Here is a 19,411-nt window from a genome sequence, read left to right as displayed (position 1 = left end):
TGTGAGGACCTCTTGGAAGTGTCTTCCACAAGAAGTACCCCTCTTCGGGGCTTATGGACTGCAGAGTATGGAGAAGCAGATAAGACTAGGTTCGGCAGCCAAGAGAGAGGTTGGCACCCACCCTGCCAACTGCAAGCAGTCACAGCCCCCTCCCTCCCTCCTCCTTCCTTGAACTCCTTCTTTTTCTCTTCATTTTCTGGCCTTTCTTATTCCCTTTCACCTCCTCCTCCTAATCCCCAGGCTTTCTTTTCTCTCCCCCTTTCTTCCCAGAGTTTTCCTCAGAAATTAAATAAAAACAGCTGAATTCAAAATACCTTTCAGCATGGTATGAGAATCTCAAGCCACCAGACCACAGATGAAAGGTTTGCCTTGGACCTCCTCCCTCCCTCCCGCTTGCTTACAAAATAAAGGAAGCTGCCCCCAGGGCTAAACCCCAAGAGACCTTTTCTCTGAACCTCCAAGCTCCCTCAGAGACCTTCAACGCTGACCTTCAAGCTCCCTCAGAGATGGACATCGCGCCTGTCACCTCATCCTTCTTCCTCATTCCTCATGAAGCCCAAGCCCCATGCCAGCCTACTTTGCTCTGTGTTACATTTCCTTTCCTGTTTCCTTCGAGAATGTGCGTTCTGGTGCACGTTCATTGCCTACACCGAGGCGCTCTCGTTCCAGAGGCCGCCTTTGTGGTAGCAAGGTGTCTGGGCTTAGGACTGTTGGAGCTGGGAAGCAGAAAGGGCTCCATCTGGGGTCACCTTCACCATTGGAATCAGCTGATCCCACTCTAGCTTCCAGCTTCTGTCACCCCTACCCAGTCACGAAAGTCACTGCTATGACCACACCCCATGACTTCCATCCGTGAGTGGGGGGTAGCTAAGCGGATGTCAACCTACCATGTCCCATCCTAAGAAAAGAGACCCTCCAAAAAAGAAAGTTTGGGTTTTGGTTTGGTTTGGTTCCGTTTGGGTCTAACTAGAAAGGTAAAATGAGCTCCCACGTTAGTACGCTGCTAGAGAATCCAGCCAACACAAATCCCTACTGAGAACATTGTAGAGCTTGTGGTGCACTGAAGGGCTCATCCTATGTGAATCTAGGCAAGAACCAGTCCGTTTAAAATGGGCTCCTTTGTACCTTGAATGTTCCTGGGTGGGGGAGGGGAGGTGCAGAGGGGATCAAGGATTAAAAAAGAAAGCAAAATGGGCTATGTTTCACTAATTTCTACATTTTTGCATGCTTTTTATTTTCCTGTGCTTGTTGCATGCATGTAACCATTAATTATGTCAATAATGGAGAAGAAATTAAGTGTCTTACTTGTGGTATAGCTGTTTGAAATGATGATTTTGAGAATTTGGAGTATTTTTCCAGCACCTTCCCCTAAGCGGCTCATCACCAACAGACTTTACTTGCTGTGCTCAGTTGATCGTTCTTTGCCCTAAATCCCCAGGTGGAAGCAGATGCCTCCTTGATGCTTTAATTGCCGCTGACTCAGCTAATTCGGAGAGCTGGGATGCATCCTCCCAGCTCGTTTAGAAACTTCAGTGTTGATTAAGATAGATGTTTGGAAACCGAAGTCAACTCAAAGGACCCCTGGGCTTGGCTTTCCATGGTCGAAAGCCAGTTCTGGGATGGACATTTAATTCCAGAGAAACGGCTGTCTCCAGAGCAGCACCGTGTCTTTAGACATGTTTTGGATCTCAGCAGGAGAGGGGGGTTTAGCGATGACTAGCGCCTTCCTTTATTTTGTAAGCAAGCGGGAGGGAGGGAGGAGGTCCAAGGCAAACCTTTCATCTGTGGTCTGGTGGCTTGAGATTCTCAACAGAGATTTGGGCTAAAGAATCCACAAAGGTAAGAACGTACCCCTCGTGCAGGGCACAGGGTGTTTGGGTTGAGCAGAAAGTTGTGCAAGCCACGTGCCTGTTGGGCCAGTGCCTCGCATTTTCCGAGAGCCCCTCTCTTTATCGTCCTCCTCATTGTGTCTCCTTTTCCACTGCTTTCTCTTGCTTCAGGGAGGTTCAGAGAAAAGGCTTCTATTCTCCATAAGATTGCCAAGAAGAAATGCCAGGTGGATGAGAACGAGAGGCAGAACGGCGCTGCCAATCACGTGGGTGAGTGCAGAGAAACTTGCATCCCATGCCTTTCCCGGAGCACTCGGAGGGGCGTGGGGAGGCAGGACCCAGCGTGGGCCCCTTGACTCGGTGCAGACCCGCAACCCTGCGGCTCAGCCCATTCCTGGGTTTCCGCAAGAGCCCATTTTCCCTGGGGGGCACAGGGCATAAATGGATACACTATGTCACCTACTCTAGGGGAACTCCAAGAAGAGTAAAATGATTCTCTGAGGAACCTAAAGTAAAACCAGCTTCTAACCAGGCATTTCCCTTGAAGAGTAGAAAATCATTTCATTTCAGGAATTCTACAGAAGGACGACCCACACATACACCTGTCTTTTTTAATGTTTAACAAAATGTGAGAGTATCCTTTCTGAGATTCTTGCCTGGTAACCAGATACTGACATGCTATACTTGGGACATGGCCCATGCCACACCCACTAAGTTACCAGACAGTTCACTTGGTCACTCCTGAACTGGGTGACGGGGTCCTTGCGAGGTGACACCACCTCTCCTTTCTCAAGAATTCAGCAATAGCAGCCCAGGTCTCTTTGGGCTGGCTTTTTCTGAGTTCCCGTGTGAACCAGATCGTGACATTCAGACATCTTATTTTAACTCGGAACATGATGTTCCTCCTCTCATGTCTGCAACTATAATATAACCCACTAATCCTAAATTCAGGCTAAATTTAACCTAATCTGGATCTCTGCTACAAACGATGCCGTTGCCCAAGAAACTGCAATGATCTGCAGACAAAATGCAGCAGTGTTGCACTCAAAATACGGGACACTCCTTAGGAGAGTTTCTGCCTCTCCTGTTAGCCTGACTTCTGGCTCCCGGACAACCTTTGGCCGAGGAACAGTCAAGATTCTATTGGGTATGAAAAGAAAAACCTGAGGGGAATAAGCTGAGATGTTAAATATTGTGTGCAGGGGCTGTTTCTTCTCATCAGTTCACCTCTGTTCTTGAACATCTTAATTCCACTTTGGGACCTGATCATCCCATGTTGGTAGGGTCAGGTTTGGCCATCGTGGGCTGATCTCAATGTTGTCTCACTTCAGCCAGTAGACACCCCAAAACCCAGTTTTAATATCTCCCCAGGTACTTGGTGTTTGGTATTTTTCATGACTGGACCAAGCGTATTAGGAATAGTTGGTAGAGCCACATAAAGCAGAACACCACATACATGACACTGCTGCTGTGAAAAACATGGAAAGATAAAATACATTTGAGCTTCTGTGGCTTTTTGTATTTAAATATACTTATGCATCTGTATCCCACCACTAAATACATGAGTAAACAGAAACATTTCCCTGTGATTTCCAAAATGTGGCCACTTCAAGCCCAATCATTTTTATGTAACTCTCAAAATATTTTCCAGTGATAAAAATGTGTCGTCCTTTGGAAGTTACTAGAAACAAACATTCTGACACTCTATGAGTGGCCCGATACAGCTCGTATCTGAGACCGAGGAGCATGATGATGCTCTCGGCAGGCCTGACACAGACCCCCACGGCTTCATTGTCTCCTGAAATCCAAGAAGATTGGGACATGGCCCATGCCACACCCACTAAGTTACCAGACAGTTCACTTGGTCACTCCTAAACTGAGTGGCGGGGTCCCAGCAGAGCCAGAAGCTCTAAGCACCTTTCTATTTTGCTCCCACTGAAGTCATGGCAGACCTTGGTGGTGCTGATCACTGATCACGTGAGGTGCTCCTCTGAGCCCCCAAAAGAAATCGTCTAGTGCCAGGCAGTGACTATAATAATGATCAGAATAGTTTGTTGCTTGCTTGTTTGCTCTGTCCCAGCTCTGTGCCACGTGCTTTATATGCATGTTCTTATTTCGCAGGCATACCCTTTGACTGTATCGTTGTTAGTGGTATTAGCACATCACCCCATTTTCACAGATGAGGAAGCTAAATCTCAGAGAAGTTAAATTACTTGCTAGGCGTCCCACAGCATAAGCAGTAGAACCAGAGTATGAGCCCAGGCTGGTCTGGGATGCCCAGTGTCAGAGAGTCCCAGGGCTTCACCATGACCCTGGAGGCACTTCTAACTCCCAGAGCAAAACTGGAATTTGTACCTGCTGACCTGTGGCTTCATGCTAGGCAGATGTTATCTCGCACTTAGGAATGACAGATGTTTCCCTCTGTTACTTGTTCAGCTTCCCCTCGCCTTGCTTGCCATAGGATGCCCAGGTGTAGAATGTGCAGAAGAGCATTCTCCAGGCATTTTGAGAAGGCCAGGCTCTCACCACCCAGACATTGGCAGGCTTGTGCACGCAACGCACCTAGAGAATTAGGGCTGGAAGCAGTGGGCCTTAAGGTCAACCAGTTGAACCCCCTCATTTCACAGATAAGGTTCCTGAAACCCACAGAAAGGAGATTTGCCTGAAGTGACAGCCTGATAATGGCAGAGCAAAGTCTTGGACCCAAGTCTCCTGGGTCCCTAGCCAATAAATATCCTTTCCAGAATGTTGTATAAAAGAAAAGATCCTGCTGTAAAAAAAAAAAAAATCCAAGGGATGTGGTCCTGGATATAATATTAGTGTACAGATTGAGCATGGTTTTGGTGAAAAAATGTTTGTGTTCATGTTCTTGAGTGGCTACTTGGTGACTTTGCCTGGCATAGAGAATGTGCGCCAGGGGAGCTGAATGGGCACTCAAGATATCAGCCCAGAGTGAGAGAGCCAGAGAGCTATTAAAGAGAGGAGGAGGACTGAAAACGCTGAGAGATATTGGGAAGAATGCTAAAAATCCTTTGCCATTTGGCGCCACCCCAGCCCTGGGCCTTAACCCCTCTGAGACCACTGTCTTCTTTGGCCGAACATTTTAGGACGTTCCTTCCAACATGGCTCTTACCCCCATTGACTCCATTTGCTTTCTCTGTGTGTATCTACATTGTACCACAGAAAAAATCGAGCTCCCAAACAGCACCAGCACGGAGGTTGAAATGACACCACCCAGTGATGCTTCGGAACCCGTACAAAATGGAAATCTCTCCCACACCATCGAAGCTGCGGAAGCCCAGGTATGGCTTTTTCCCCTTGTTCTTGATGTCCTAACACAGCTTCCCTTCTCCTCGGAGACCCACGCTCCCGGGCAGGGCAGACACGGGGGAGAGTGGGTTCTCTTCGTGTCTGTTGCTCAGTACTAGCAAAGGCCCCCACGTGTGTCAAGCTCTTTGTGTACTGAATGAATTCACACATTTTCTAAGCCACTGTTTCTCAGAGTGAGATCGGTGGCCTCGTCCATTTCATCTCCCCGAGATCAAAATACAGATCCCTGGGCCATACTCCAGACCTGATGAAACAGAATCTTGGGTTAACAGCTTCCAGATATCAACATTTTAAACTCGCTTTCCGGTGATTCTTAGTAAATGATAAAGTTTGATGGCTGTTGCAGTCTAATCCTTTCTCTGTGTCTTTAAGATCAAGGGTAAGTAACCAAGAAACTACAGCCATCACACCCTGGTTAACCCCCCTTGGCCTTCCCTGGCTCTGCAATTGAAATTAATCAATACTGTGGCCCATTCTGCCATCCAGTGGTGCAACCAATAGACAACTGTTTGATTTAATAGTTGTAATACTCAACCTTCCACGTGCTCTATGCCACGGACTTGGTACTGGGCACTTTACATATATTGCCTTTAAACCTCACAGCTGAAGGCGTAGGCCTTTCCTTTCTCCATTTTAGAGTTGAGGAAGCCAAAGTGTGACAAGATGAAGTGCTTAATCAGGATTACCTAGCTGGTAGGTAGCAGAGCTGCGATTCAATCCCCGGTCCATCTAAATGCAGTGCCTGGACTATTTCCAGCACACAGCACTGCCTCTGGACCACAGCTGCTCACAAAAGGAAGCAGAACCACCCAAAAGTAGGTGATGCTTGCCACATTTCTGGATCTCCTCCTTACCAAGTGTATCAGGATTTCTAAGGCATAGGGCCCCAACTCACATTCTCATCAGGCACCCTCAGTCCATGTTTCTCAAACTCGAATGTGCTTACAAAGCTCCTGGGGGATCATGTTAAAATTCAGAATTGGATATGTCAGGTCTGGAGTGGGTCCCAGAATCTGCAAAGCTAGCGAGCCCCCAGATGGTTCTGCCGCTGCTGGTCCAAGGACCTCACTTTGAATAGCACTGCTGTAAAGTTTGTGACCTACTTCTCTAGACAGAATTTTCCCAATGAGCTGAAAAGTTACATGTGCCCACAAACAGAAGCCAGACTACAACAAATCTATTCCAGGACGTTCTTCTTCTTTATTCCAGGATACACTCTGCAACGGAGCCTGCACTTCTTAGGGGAAAAAAAAAAACATGCTAGTTTTGCCAGTTGCCCTTATTCCCTGAAAGAATAGGCAAGAAAAGTCTCTTCACTTAAAGGAAAGGGTAAAGATATTGAGCACCTTTTCATGTACCTGTTGGTCATTTGCATATCTTCTTTGGAAAAATACCTATTCAGGTCTTTTGCCCATATTTTAATCAGGTTATTTTTTTATTTTGCTATTGCGTTGTAGGGGTTCCTTATATAGTTTGGATATTAACCCCTTATCAGATATATGGCTTGGCAAATGTTTTCTCTCATTCCATGGATTGCCTTTCATTTTGACGAGGGTTTCCTTTGCTGTGCTTTTCATATATATACATACATATAAAGATATATATATGTATGTATGTATGTATATATATACACCAAATGACCGTGTTGTACACCTTAAATAGATATGATTTGCATTTGTCCATTACATATCAGTAAAGCTGGAAAAGAAATAACGAAAGGAAATGATAAAGAAAGGGAGCTCCTTCTGCCCTGTCTCCTCTGCCTTCTAGGCTCTCGCCCTTCTGCCCAGAGCCCTGTGGTCCCATCACATTAGCTCAAGTGTAAGCTGGCAGAGCCGCTTATGTCCACATGGCTAAACAGCATGTGGCAACAGGAGGTGGGCCCCAAGGACATCTGGCTGCCCTTGGGGATGACACAGTCACAGGTGTGCAGAGGGCAGCGTCCTCATCGTGCCTCTCCATCTGGCTGGCAGAGGGACATCTGTGCCCCCCACAAGGGAGGACCTTACTGCAGTGGAGTGAGAGAGCCTCACCTGACCCCTCTCTGAGCAGAGCTGTGCCCCCCTGGTCTCACACAGGGAAACAGGACAGATTTGTGCACCACCTCAAGGGCAAAGAGGAGGCACCCCAAGGAGCCTCGCGCGCTGGCCGCCGGACGGCCTGGTGGGGAATGGTGGATCCACCCGGAGCGAGTTACCTAATCTCGCTTCAGGCTCCCCATTGACAAATTATAGATAATAATGGTGCCGCCCTCGTTTGGGTTATTAGGAGAGTTACATGAGAAAATGTATGGAAAGCACTTAGCACAGAGCTAAATGCTGCTATTTATATTATTCTGTGCCCACAATTACCGTATAAATCCCAGCCAAGGTGTTCCTTCCCTGAAGGAGCTTGTTTAGGTAAAATGAAAATGTAATACATATAGATAGAGATGCTATAGATGGACACACACACATAAACAGATAAGAAAATACTTACTCATATACATATGTGTATATATATATATAATGTCTGGGGGTATTCAGGATATAATAAATAAACAAACATTTGTGGTAAGTAAATAATTATAGCCCAGGGTGACCACGGGGCTCTGTGCAAAGTGCTCTGGGAGCCTGTCAGAAGAAGAAGTTGACACAAAAGAAAGTGTAAAGGTAGAGGTAACATTTGACTGGGTGTTGATGGGTGAGTAGGAGTTCGTTGCTCAGAGAAGGAGATGACAAGTGCAAAGGTGTAAAACCTTAAGAAGGAAGTTCATGTTTAGTGGTGGGTGAGAAGGCCAGTGGACCCGGAGACTGAAGCAGAAGGTGAGGAGTGAAGAGAGATCCACTAGGAAAGTTAAATGGGGCTGAAACTCTTCAACTGTTCAATCAGAAAAATTTTAAGTGTTCATCTAATATGTGTCGGGCACCGGGCTGGGCCCTGGAGACACCCACACGTTCCAGCCAAGCAAAGAATTTGCAGATACAAACCAAGATATAGATGACCACAAGGGCCAAGAAGGAAATTCAGTATGGTGGTATGGCGAGGACTTGTGGAGGGCCCTTGTAGGTTGGGAGCTGCGGGGAGGCCTCACTAAGGAAGTGGCATTTGAACTGAGGCTGAACTCCAAGGAGGCAGCCAAGGAAACAGCACCCACGGAGGCAGAAATGAGTTAGGCTTCCTCGAGGAACAGAACAGTCAGTGTGGCTGGTGGGTGGAGAGCAGAGGAAGGGAGGATGGTGACAATGAGGTGGGACAGGAGGGCCAAGCAGAGCTGGCTCACCTTGTAGACCATGATAAAGAAGTTGACTTCCTTCTAGGGTAGCAACAAGTCACTGGAGGTTCCCAGATATGATCTGTTCTTCTAAAAAATCCCTAGGGCTGCGCTGCCATGTGGAGAGTGAATTTGGGGCAGGAGGGTTGCATACCAAGAGCGGGGCAAAGGGGTCACTGTAGGAGTTGAGGTTGAGAGCTGATGATGGCATGGACCAGTGCAGTAGACCTGAAGGTATGGAAAAATACATGGATCGTGAAGGGCATTGTCGGCCCCACCAAGCAGTCTGGACTTTACCCTGTCAGGAGTGGGGAGCCACAGAGGGTTTAGAGGAAGCACCGTCAGTGTCAGATTTGGAAGAGAGGAGCATAGTGCTTTCAGGATGCTCAAGAAGGGCCCAGAGTGAGGGAAGACTAGATGCAGGGCATCAAGGGAAGAGCCTCTCAGCTCAAGGGTCAGCAAACTATGATCCATGGCCAAATCTGGCCTGCAGACTATTTTAATTCAACCCGTGAGACAAGAATGTTTTTACATTTTTAAAGGTTTTAAAAAAAAACACTAGCAGCATATGTGACAGAGACCATATGGACCACAAAGCCTAAAATATTTACTATCTGGCCCTTTACAGGAAAAGGTTTGCCCACCCCTAGACCATCTGCAGTCTTTAAAAAAAAAGAGAGAGAGAGAAAAAGAAAGAAAAAGAATAAGGAAGCTCTTCATGTATTGATACGGAATGATCTTCAATATATGTTCAATGAAAAAGGCATACTGCCAAATTGTACCCAGTCTAGGATATTTGTATGAGGGGAGAAAACGGGGGGAAATGACATATATATTTGCTTGGGATGCTACTGAAAAAACTGGTCATGCTGACTACCTCCTGAACCAGGGTCTGGGTGATGGGGAACCAGAGTGGCAAAGGGTCTTTTCATATGCAGCTTTCTGTAGCTTTTAAATTTTGAACCAGGTACCTGTATTCCCTATTCCAAAAAATGCAACAACAATAGAAATAATAATGGGTTAAATTAAAACAGAATCAGTATGTTTTAGTGGTTTAAGATCAGAGACTCTGGAGACAGACCACAAGAATCCAAGTCCCAGATCCGCCACTTACCTGCTCTGTGACATTGGCCGCCTTACTTAACCTCTCTGTTCTCCATTTTCCTTCTCTGTGAAACGTGGATAACAATCCTATTTCATAGCATTGCCATGAGAATAGTCTCTTAGAACAGTTCTTGGCACAAAGAAAACACTGCCTGGGTGTTTGCTATTATTAGCGGTACTTAGTAAAACTTAAAAAATGGTTATCTATCAAGTAGCCCAGGTGACAAGGCCTTAGACCAAGTATTGGCTGTGACATGGATAGCCAATGGCTGGATCTGAGAGCCGTGTCTGGGGTGGCCTTGAGCAGATCTGGACCTGGAGAGGGAACAGGAAGTGAAGGTGTAGGTGATCCTGAGGTTGCCAGGCTGAGGACACTGGGTGATGGGGTACATTAGGGCTAGGACTCCAGAATCAGAATAAAGATGTGAAATCAGAACACTCAGCCCCTTCCTCCCTCCACCCCCCAAAGCACAGCTTCCCCAGAAATGATTCAGTACCTTTATGGTGTTAGTTTCATCTCTTTCCCAGTTGTGTGTTTATCATGCTACATGAAGAAAAAGGTGTGCATCCTGACTTTATTAACGGAAATTATGAGCCCCATGCACCACACACACATATATTGCTGGTATTCTCTGGAGATTTGAGCCTGTCTCGTGTAATTAACCTGCTGTTTCAAAATCCCTATTTACAAGGGAACTAATTTAACATTGACACCTCGTCTCTGAGAGCTTTCTCCAGTACAGACTTGACACTGGCAATGAAGAACATTTTAAAATAGTCTCTTTCACAGAGGGAGCCCCTTTGCAGGAGGTTTTTTGCTTCACTGGTACGTTCTCTGGAGAACCAAGAAATAATCTGACTTGTAAACGACTTAGTGCTAATTATCCCTTCCCAGTGACTGCTGACACAATGCAGTCATTTTAACGCAGAACAGATTCCAGCTGCCGCAGAGAAGTCGCCTCCAAATTTGTAGTGTTGGGACTTTATCCAGGTTCGGAAGACAATTGAAAGAAACAGTCCCACCCAGAACCCAGCATTTTCGTACACTTTCCTTCTGCTGATTAGACAACAACCAGGTGATGGCACTTGGGCGGCTTGCTGCATGAAGCTGCCCAACCTCGATGCATCGAGGTGGTCGATGCGAGACACGGCAGAACCCTGTAAATACACATTCACGGTGACAGGGCGGAAGGGGCAATGCCTTGCAAACGTCTTAGATTCTGCAATCTGAAAGTCTGACTTCTTTTTTATTGTGTCCTATGTGTCCATGTATTGGGAGCTGGTTTTTTATATGTTGCAGCTTTTATTTCATTTTGCCTCTAAGATTTCGCTCTGTCCTTAGGGAAATCAGAATTGTCCTTGCTTTGGTGAAAAGTTACACAGGGGCACCAGTGGTCAAACAGATTTATATAAGGAAATCACTTTCCTAGGGAAAAAAAGATAAACAGAATGAGAATGTATAAAATGCATGCTTCTTTCCTTACTTGCTTTCTGTACACTTAAACATCACTTTAGTGTGGTAAGCCCTTCCTTTCTCCTTTTGAGAACTCAGTCCTGATTTATTTCTCCCCAGTCTAGCATTGACCTTTACCTAAGCTCAGGAGAGTTTTTAAGGTCTGCTTTCATAAAGCCTCATAGTGCTGATAAAAATGTTTCAGTATTATGTGACTAAGAGTGAGTAGAGAAAGATGATGAAAGCGAGTTGATTTTAGATTTCCCTAAAAAAAAAAAAAGATAAAATGCATAAAAATATCTCCTTTCCATTAAATTTGGATCTCTGAGGGTGGTTAAAAAAAAAAAGCCAGCATCATTAACAAAGTAGCAGTTTATTACGGGTTGTTCTTGTTGTTCTTTGGTTTTGGAGCTCCTTCGGGAGACTTCATAATAAATTTTGGTCAAAAATGTTAGCTCTGATAGGGATTTCCAAGATTATTGAAGCAGATGGTACCTAGAATCCCCATGATGTCTTCCTAAAATATTACCCTTAGTTAGCAAACGTTTATGTTCTCAGCTGTAGTGAGGTTTAACAGAGGGTTGTGAACCTCGAACCTTCCTGTTATTCAAAGAGCAGGTATCTTTCCTCAGTGACTAAGGTGTAAGAGCCAGGGTTGCCATCTTGGAAAGTTTGAAAATAGCCAAAGATCGCATTTCCCCCTATTGATGGGATTATTCAACCTCTTAGAACAGGAGTGAAGCCGAATAAGAGGTTTCTGGCCCCCAAGAAATGCAGGCTTTGGTGGAAAGTGGGATGTGTCTGTGTGCCAGAGCAGAGGGCAGGGCTTGGGGGCGGGGGGGGATGCAAAGGCCTGATAGGGAAAAGAAAAGAACATCCAAAGGTTTTCCATCCGACTGGGCTTTTCAAGGCCCACGCCATGTCAGAACTACGATTGCCTCAGAAAAGAAACTCATTAGTATCAGAGAAAACCCAATACAAACTATTTTTTTTTAGAAAGTAGATATTATAGAGTCTTACCTAACAGACCTTACTGCAGGAGTTCATTCCATTTCTGAAAGAGAGAACATTTGTTCTTCAAACCTATACATATATTTTTCTAAGGAAAAGTTGAGATCCAGTTTGTATATCTGATGACCTGAACAATAATTACAAACTGCTTAAGATGCACCCAAAGGCCTTTCAAACACATTTTAAAATGAAATTAAGATCAGACTCGAGTTTCTGACTAAATTTGAAATCGACAAAGAATTATATATTCACTGAGAATCTTACTGTTAATAACACCATTTGTCATTGTGCTTTCTGAAAGAGTTTGAAGAATGTCTATTAATCATGCACATAAAGTACATTAAGGGCTGACTATTAATAAAAAGGAAAAAAAAACTCTATTACCTCCCTGGAAAAAAAAATACTGACATTAATATTACTGTTCCTAGGAGTAATTCGAATCCATTTAAAATGATGGGAATGATTTTTGAATTATTTTTTATGATTCTCCAATAGCTTTTATGTTGACAAATCTTTTATGATTTGTATGAGCAAGATTTACGAAACCCATGGAAACGATACAAAAAAATTTACAACAGCAACACAGAAAGCAATCCATCTTGTCCATAGGTTGCACCTCGGAATTATTTGGGCAAAATGCAAAGTGAAGAAAAGCAATTGCATTCCACCAGACTCTTCAGATGCCATTTTATATTGCAATAAAATGGTTTCTTGGCTTTCAGAGAACTTAGGTCCAGACAGCTCCATTACTCACAGCAAGATCCTTTGAAAACTTGATTTCAATTCAAAGCTATGTAGAAGCAGATTATGCTTTTTTCAGGTTGCCATTGCTGAGTGAAACCTTATTTTGTTTTTAATATGTTAAATTCTTGATGTTTGGGTTTTTTTTTAATTTTTCCATCTATATATAAAATAAACCATATGATGGTATTATAAGGGGAGTGAAATATTTCATACCACTAGGTGGGCAGAGATTTATCACTTTTTAAAAATTTGTTTGCTACTTAAATGTTAACTCTGTTGGTTCAGGATGTCCACGCAGAAGGCAGTATAAATGTCTCAGATGGTGCATCCTTCCAAAAAGAAGATGCTTTTGACTTACCTCTTTTTGACTTATCTCTTAGAAAAAAGTGATAGAAACATAGAAGATAAAAAACAGAGTGGAAAGAATGAGGTATATTGGTAAAAATATAATAAAAATGCAATGACATTGAGAAACTAAGAGAACAAAAGTAAAGGAATTTTTCAAAGACTCAAAGAATGAGTAAAAAAAGGTGATTTCAAAATAAATTACAGCAAGTGAACACAATGATTTATTTCAAAGCCAAAAAAAAACTACTGAAAAAATGAGATATTTTTAAAAGATAAATATTCATATTGTCAGTGTGTGTAAGGCTGCTTGGGCTACCATAAAATACCATAGACTGGATGGCTAAAATCACAGAAATCTATTTTCTCACAGTTCTGAAGTCTCTAAGTTCAAGATCAAGGTTCTGGCCAATTCACTTCCTGGCAAGGGCTCTCTTCCTGGCTTGCAGGTGGCTGCCTTCTCTCTATGTCCTCATATGGCCTTCCTTGTACACATAAGGCAGGGTGGGGGGCACCCTCTGATGTCTCTTCTTACAGGAACATTAATGCTGTCGGATCAGGGACCCACTCCTTTGACCTCACTTAACTTTAAGTACTTCCTTCGAGGTCCCATCTTGCAAATACAGTCAAACTAGGAGTTAGGGCTTCAACGTATGAATTTTGGAAGGACACAAACATTCTGTCCATTATTAACAGTCACTAAGGACTCAGAGTTGAGTAAATAACAACTTTTTCCAAATGCAGCTCTCTGGTTTTCCATCATTGGGATCTAACAGTTTTTCTTCTTCCAGACTGTCCTGTTTTCCTTCCCTCTTCAGAGAGAAAAATTGAGCAAATGACAAATGAGGTTTCCCTTAGCCATTAGAGCCCTTAGCTGACCCGTCCCAGAACTCTGAGTTTGCTTTCAAAATGAATCACAACACAACTTACTTGGCAAATCCTGAACTATGGCTCTGGTGTCCCCAAATTTATTTTTTCTTGTGCCACTTAGAGATTTTGAGTACAGATTTTTTGGTCTGTGAGACCAAAATGATCCACAACCCAGTAGTGAATATTTTTATGGGTCAGTCTTCTTCATATGCCTATTTCAAGCATGATGTTCTATTTCTGTAATAGATGTAATGAAGGCCACTGGTATGTTGACCCCACTAATTTACCAATCAATTTAGGGAAAAATGGAGAAGAGAATCACGTACCATCCATCCCTAAGCCAGCTGGTACTTATGGGTGTGAGTTTATCATAAATTTTTAATGCTATTTCTACTTCTATTTAAGCTACCTAGTCTATGGCATTTTGTTACGTCAGCCCAAGCAGACTAATACACTAACCATATGGATATTTATCTTTTTAAATATCTCATTCTTTAAATTTTTTTATTTATTTATTTTGGGGGGCAGGGGAGAGGCAGAGAGAGAGAGGGAGAGAAAGAATCTCAAACAGACTCCCTGCTGAGCGCAGAGCCCGAGGCGGGACTCAGTCCCACAACCCTAAGATCGTGACCTGAGCCTAAATCTAGAGTCGGATGCTCAACCAATGGAGGCACCCAGGCACCCCTAAATATCTTCTTTTTTAATAGATTTCCTTTGTAAAGCACTGGTGTGATTTGAGCTTACAAAATGGAGAGCACACTCTAGAATGTTGCTTGGGAGGCACCTTTGACTTGCCAAATAGTTGTTGATTTCGGAGACTTTCACTGTATTAAAATGTGACTGTGCATTTTTGGCAACTTTACCTTTGAGAGTTCCAACTCTGCTATTGTTTTGAGCTCTGCACAAAACACAGAATCAAGGTGTCACAATATTATGAGTCTTGCCATCTGCTTGGAAGCTTTATTTCTGATAGAAAGTCTACTTACAGCCTACCTACTGAAATAAAATAGCATTTTCTCCATAGAGCTGTGGAATTTTCCCTTTCATCCTATTTATAAAGGACTTCTATTTAGTCATCTTACCTAAAAGGAAAATAAATTAGATTGTCGACATCACTGCAGTCAGTGAACACTCAGTAAATGTTGGATGAATGCATGGATGGAGGAACAAAATTATTAGTTTCTACTTTTATGCCAACTAATTGAGTTATAGAATTTTATTGCTGGAAGTATCTTAATTCACTTGTCAAACTTCTTTCTCCTAGATGTCTTTGAAGAAATTATTTTCATAACCACTCAGTAAATGTTGGTTATTATTATTATTACTATTATTTTTCATGAGTGTCCACTATACCGTTTTGAGTAACTTTCATGAATTATCTCAGTTAATTTTATAACAGCAATAATGTTGTAAAAGACTGTTCTGGAGCAGAAGTGGGTCTTCTTGATCTATTAATCCTTCTCCAACAGTTCATTAGGTAAGTCACCTTCAAGATTCTTCTCTCTCTCAGAGCCTCCCACACAAACATGGTAAAGGCACACTCACCTTTTCACTGGCTCCCAAGGAAACCTAATTGGAAAAGTAAAACATGCCATCTTTGTCAAAGAGAGTATTTTTAATGCTTCAATAATGAAAGAGGACAGAGGTAGGAGGAGAAGCAGATAGTCCCTTGTTTTGTGGTCTATATTCTTCCCCTGAGGTTCTAGGCCTTTGAACACTGAATGCTGGAGTCTGGAAATAACCCAACTCCTATTTCAGTTCTTGCTAAAGTTAGCTTCAGGAAAGTTTATTATTGTAAAGGGCTTAATCCATGTTCTACGATGGCCCCTAGACATTCATTTTAGAAGTAGCTAGTGCAAGATTATCCACAGTGATGGGAATCGGGGGCAGCAGCAGGCAATGAAGTACACAACAAATCTCAAGCCCTCATTTTGGCCATTGGTGTGGTCTTGGTTGTCACCTCCCCCACCCCCCACCCCACCACAAGAAGCCTGGCAAGATTTCAGTACTTTTTCCTTGGACAGAGATGCTAAAGAACAAATCTTTCTTCTTCACCTGTGTTTGAAGTCCTGGCATCCATTGATATCAGCCTCACATTTCATTTTTAAATTTGTACCTGGCACCTTGGAGATCTTACCCACAGAGACAGAGGAGGGAAGAAGGCATCACAGTGGCCCCTCCTATCCACATACCCCCAAATCTGCTCTTCATTTCCCCTTCAAACCTTCCCTGGATATTATAACAAGAATGCCATAGCACAAATAGCTTAGAAACAACAGAAATGTATTTCCCACAGTGCCGGAGGCTGAGAAGTCCAAGATCAAGTGACAGGTGATGGAATCCACTTCCTGGTTCATAAATGGCCATTTTGTTTACTGTGTCCTCACATGGCAGAAGCGACAAGCTAGCTCTCTGGAGGCTCTTTTATAAGAACACTCATCCCAATCACAAGGGCTCTGCCACCATGACCTAATCACCTCCCAAAGGCCCCCACCCCCGAACACCATCACACTGGGGCGTAGAACCTCAACATGAATATCAGAGGGACACAAACAGTCCACAGCAGACTCAGGGAAAAGGAAAAGAATGCAACTAAAAACAGCAATGTGGGCCATCCAAAGCACCAGAAATCAGTTGTAGGCTCGAGAAAATTAAGCACAATTATGTCAATTAAGTGCTTAGTGTTTGCTATAGCTAGCATTTTGGGTTTAATAGGTCAAGTTTATTACAAATAAAGCTGGTGTAATTGGCATAACACATTTATATTTTTATTTAGCATACATATTTTTTAGGAGTAAGGAAGGGAGGCAGTGTGAAATGGGGAAAGAGCTTGAGCTGGGAGAGAAGTAGGAGGTAACTCAGGTCTGGCCTCACACCGTGACCTTTCTTCAGCATACCACTTCATCCCAGGGCCACATCCATCAAATGGGGGGGGGGGGCGCTGGTCTCAATGGACCAGGGCCCTTCAACCCTGAAATTCCAGGGCTCCTTCTCTTGGAGCCTAAAGCTCCTATCCTAAATGATCTCAGAGGGCTTTGATTGCAGCTTGTCTCTTGTGATCTATCAGCGTCCATACGATGAACCGAGTAACAGAACTTCTTGGTCAGGAAGGTGGTCCCACTGTAAAGAATTGCAGGGGCAAAGAAGTTCTGCCTCATGATGACACAGATTTTAAGGGCTGCTGGGGCCTAAAATGCAGTGAGGGGTACCAGGACCAGGTGCCTTACAGATCACACGTAGTATATGTTCTTTGGCCATGCCATCATTCCCATTGGTTTGCCTAAGATCACACCACTAGTTAGTCACAGAGGTGAGATTCATGGCAGAAGGGAAGAGGGTTAACGTGTGTTGATCCCTAGGTCTCTACCAGGCACTGTACATCCTACAGTTGCCTCAGAGTTACCATCCCCAGTCTATAGATGAATGCCTCCACATAGTCTAGACATTACACATTATATTAGTGCCTTGTTGAAAACTTGGTTGGAGTGTGATATTTTTAATATTCCTTATGCACCCATCCAACCTCACTTCTTAGGCTCGGCAGATGTTTTTATGAATCTGTATTCCCACTCTCAGCCCCCCTGGGTCCTGTAGGTGATTCCTAGCACGCATCACATTCTTTCGGTGAGCTTTGCCCCATTCGATCATTCATGTGGGCATCTACGTGGCTGAACAACATGAAGATATAAACTTACTTTTTTTTCTAAACAGATACAAATGATAGAAACAGCAACAACAGCAGATATGTTAAGGATCATTCTCTTTAAGGAGAAGTACAAACCACTTAAAATCTTAACCTTCACCCAACTTACCCATGGCCCAATGCTTTAGAGTAAATGAGTTCTATTTTTCATGGCTATTTAAGTGCTGGTTTGTTATTCTCTCCAGCATCATGCCACACTGAAGGGGCTCCCCAGGGAGAAGAAATAGCACTCCCGAGAGCTGAAGTGTGTCGTCCTTTTGTAGGGGAAAGAGAAGTGAGAACTTCATTTCCAACCCGAATCAAACCCCAACCGAGCTGAAACCTGGGCAGATCCAGGTGATCCTCTGAGATTGCTCCTTGCAAACTGGAGATAAGACATTATTAGCAATCAATGAAACTGAATTTGAAGATGGCCTATATTCAGATGCCTCCCGGGTTTTCATTATAATTCTCTGATAGAAGAGATTGCATTAAAATGGGCTCACCTTCACAATGAAATCTTGCACAATGCCCTTCACAGACAAGAATAAACAATTGGATTGCTCCCACGAAATATTTTTCTAGGTGGAGAAGCAACCTCTAGACTGATGAATCCAGCTCAGACCTCTCCACTGGAAATCTGATGCCTCTTCTGGGGCAAACCATCCCTACCAGGCACAAGTAGAAACAGTATATAAGATGTACATGCAAAGAAGCTAAAAAGATTCTCATGAGGGGCCCCTGGGTGGCTGAGTTGGTTAATTGCCTTCGGCTCAGGTCATGATCCCCAGGTCCTGGGATCGAGCCCCGCATCCAGCTCTCTGCTCAGCAGGATCTGCATCTCCTTCTCTCCTCTCCCTCTGTGATCTCTCTCACTCTCTCAAATAAATAAAACCTTTAAATAAATAAATAGATACATACATACATACATACATACATAAAAAGATTCTCAGTAGGCCACAAATGGACAGGCTGTGGCTATCCTCCCATTCGTGAGATAAAAAATAAGTTGATGGCTCCAGAGACCTCCCAATAGATACCAACTGATCTCTGGAACTGTTCTATCTGTAAGTGTTCTGATGGCCGAAACTCCAGGGTCCCACCTTCAGTCTTGATAAATGAATCCTAAAAGGTGATTGTCCAGTTGTCACTTAGGGTAACACTCTTTCTTTCTCTCTCCCTCACACACACACACACGCACATGCCCACACACGCACGTGCACACACACACAGAGTTATCCAAATAATTCCATTCAGCCCCTGAGGAGTTACAGTTTTGAGTCTGCCCTAACTTGTTTTACAAAGATTCGAGGCTGCTTGCAAAAAGATGTCTGAGGAAAAAGGATAAAATGAAGACTTTTGAGAAAATTCAGCACAAGATGTAAAGGAAGAGGAAAGAGTGGGACTGGAGGAAGCGAGACAGACCCCAGAGCTGTGATTGGTGGGTGGAGGTTACAAATTTGGCTCTGAATTCCCCAGTGCAAAGCAAGGGGAAAAAATAGTATCATTTACCTGAGTCACAGTATTTCTAAGATTTTTCAAAGTTTCTGAAAAGAAGCATGACTTTTCCCAGTGCTGAGACGTGATTCCCCCATGATTCCTTATAAAGAGGACATTGGATTAGTCAGGGTCAGGTTCCACTGGGAGCAACCAAAACCCAAAGTAACAGTGGCTTGAGTAAGACAGAATTTTCTTTTTTTCTTTTTTTTAAATTTAATTCTCTGCATTTTTAGTTTTAGAAAGCTTACGCCTGATCCCATTCACTTTCTTTTTTTTTTTTTAATTTTATT

General features: G+C 43.6%; 1 protein-coding gene across 2 annotated transcripts in view; it reads left to right on the top strand.

Moving 5' to 3' along the window:
* The window catches only part of SLC24A2 (solute carrier family 24 member 2), a 244,830-nt gene that overhangs the window by 199,070 nt on the left and 26,349 nt on the right, over nucleotides 1-19,411 (top strand). For both annotated transcript variants that reach the window (XM_021682423.1, XM_021682422.1), the window contains 2 exons: nucleotides 2,001-2,099; nucleotides 5,013-5,131. In XM_021682423.1, coding sequence (XP_021538098.1) covers nucleotides 2,001-2,099; nucleotides 5,013-5,131 — 218 coding nt within the window. The remainder of the gene's footprint in view (nucleotides 1-2,000; nucleotides 2,100-5,012; nucleotides 5,132-19,411) is intronic.

This window comes from Neomonachus schauinslandi, chromosome 13, assembly GCF_002201575.2.
Source record: "Neomonachus schauinslandi chromosome 13, ASM220157v2, whole genome shotgun sequence".
Taxonomy (NCBI): domain Eukaryota; kingdom Metazoa; phylum Chordata; class Mammalia; order Carnivora; family Phocidae; genus Neomonachus; species Neomonachus schauinslandi.
Note: the sequence above shows the minus strand (reverse complement) of the source record. Positions and strands in the feature narration are given on the sequence as shown.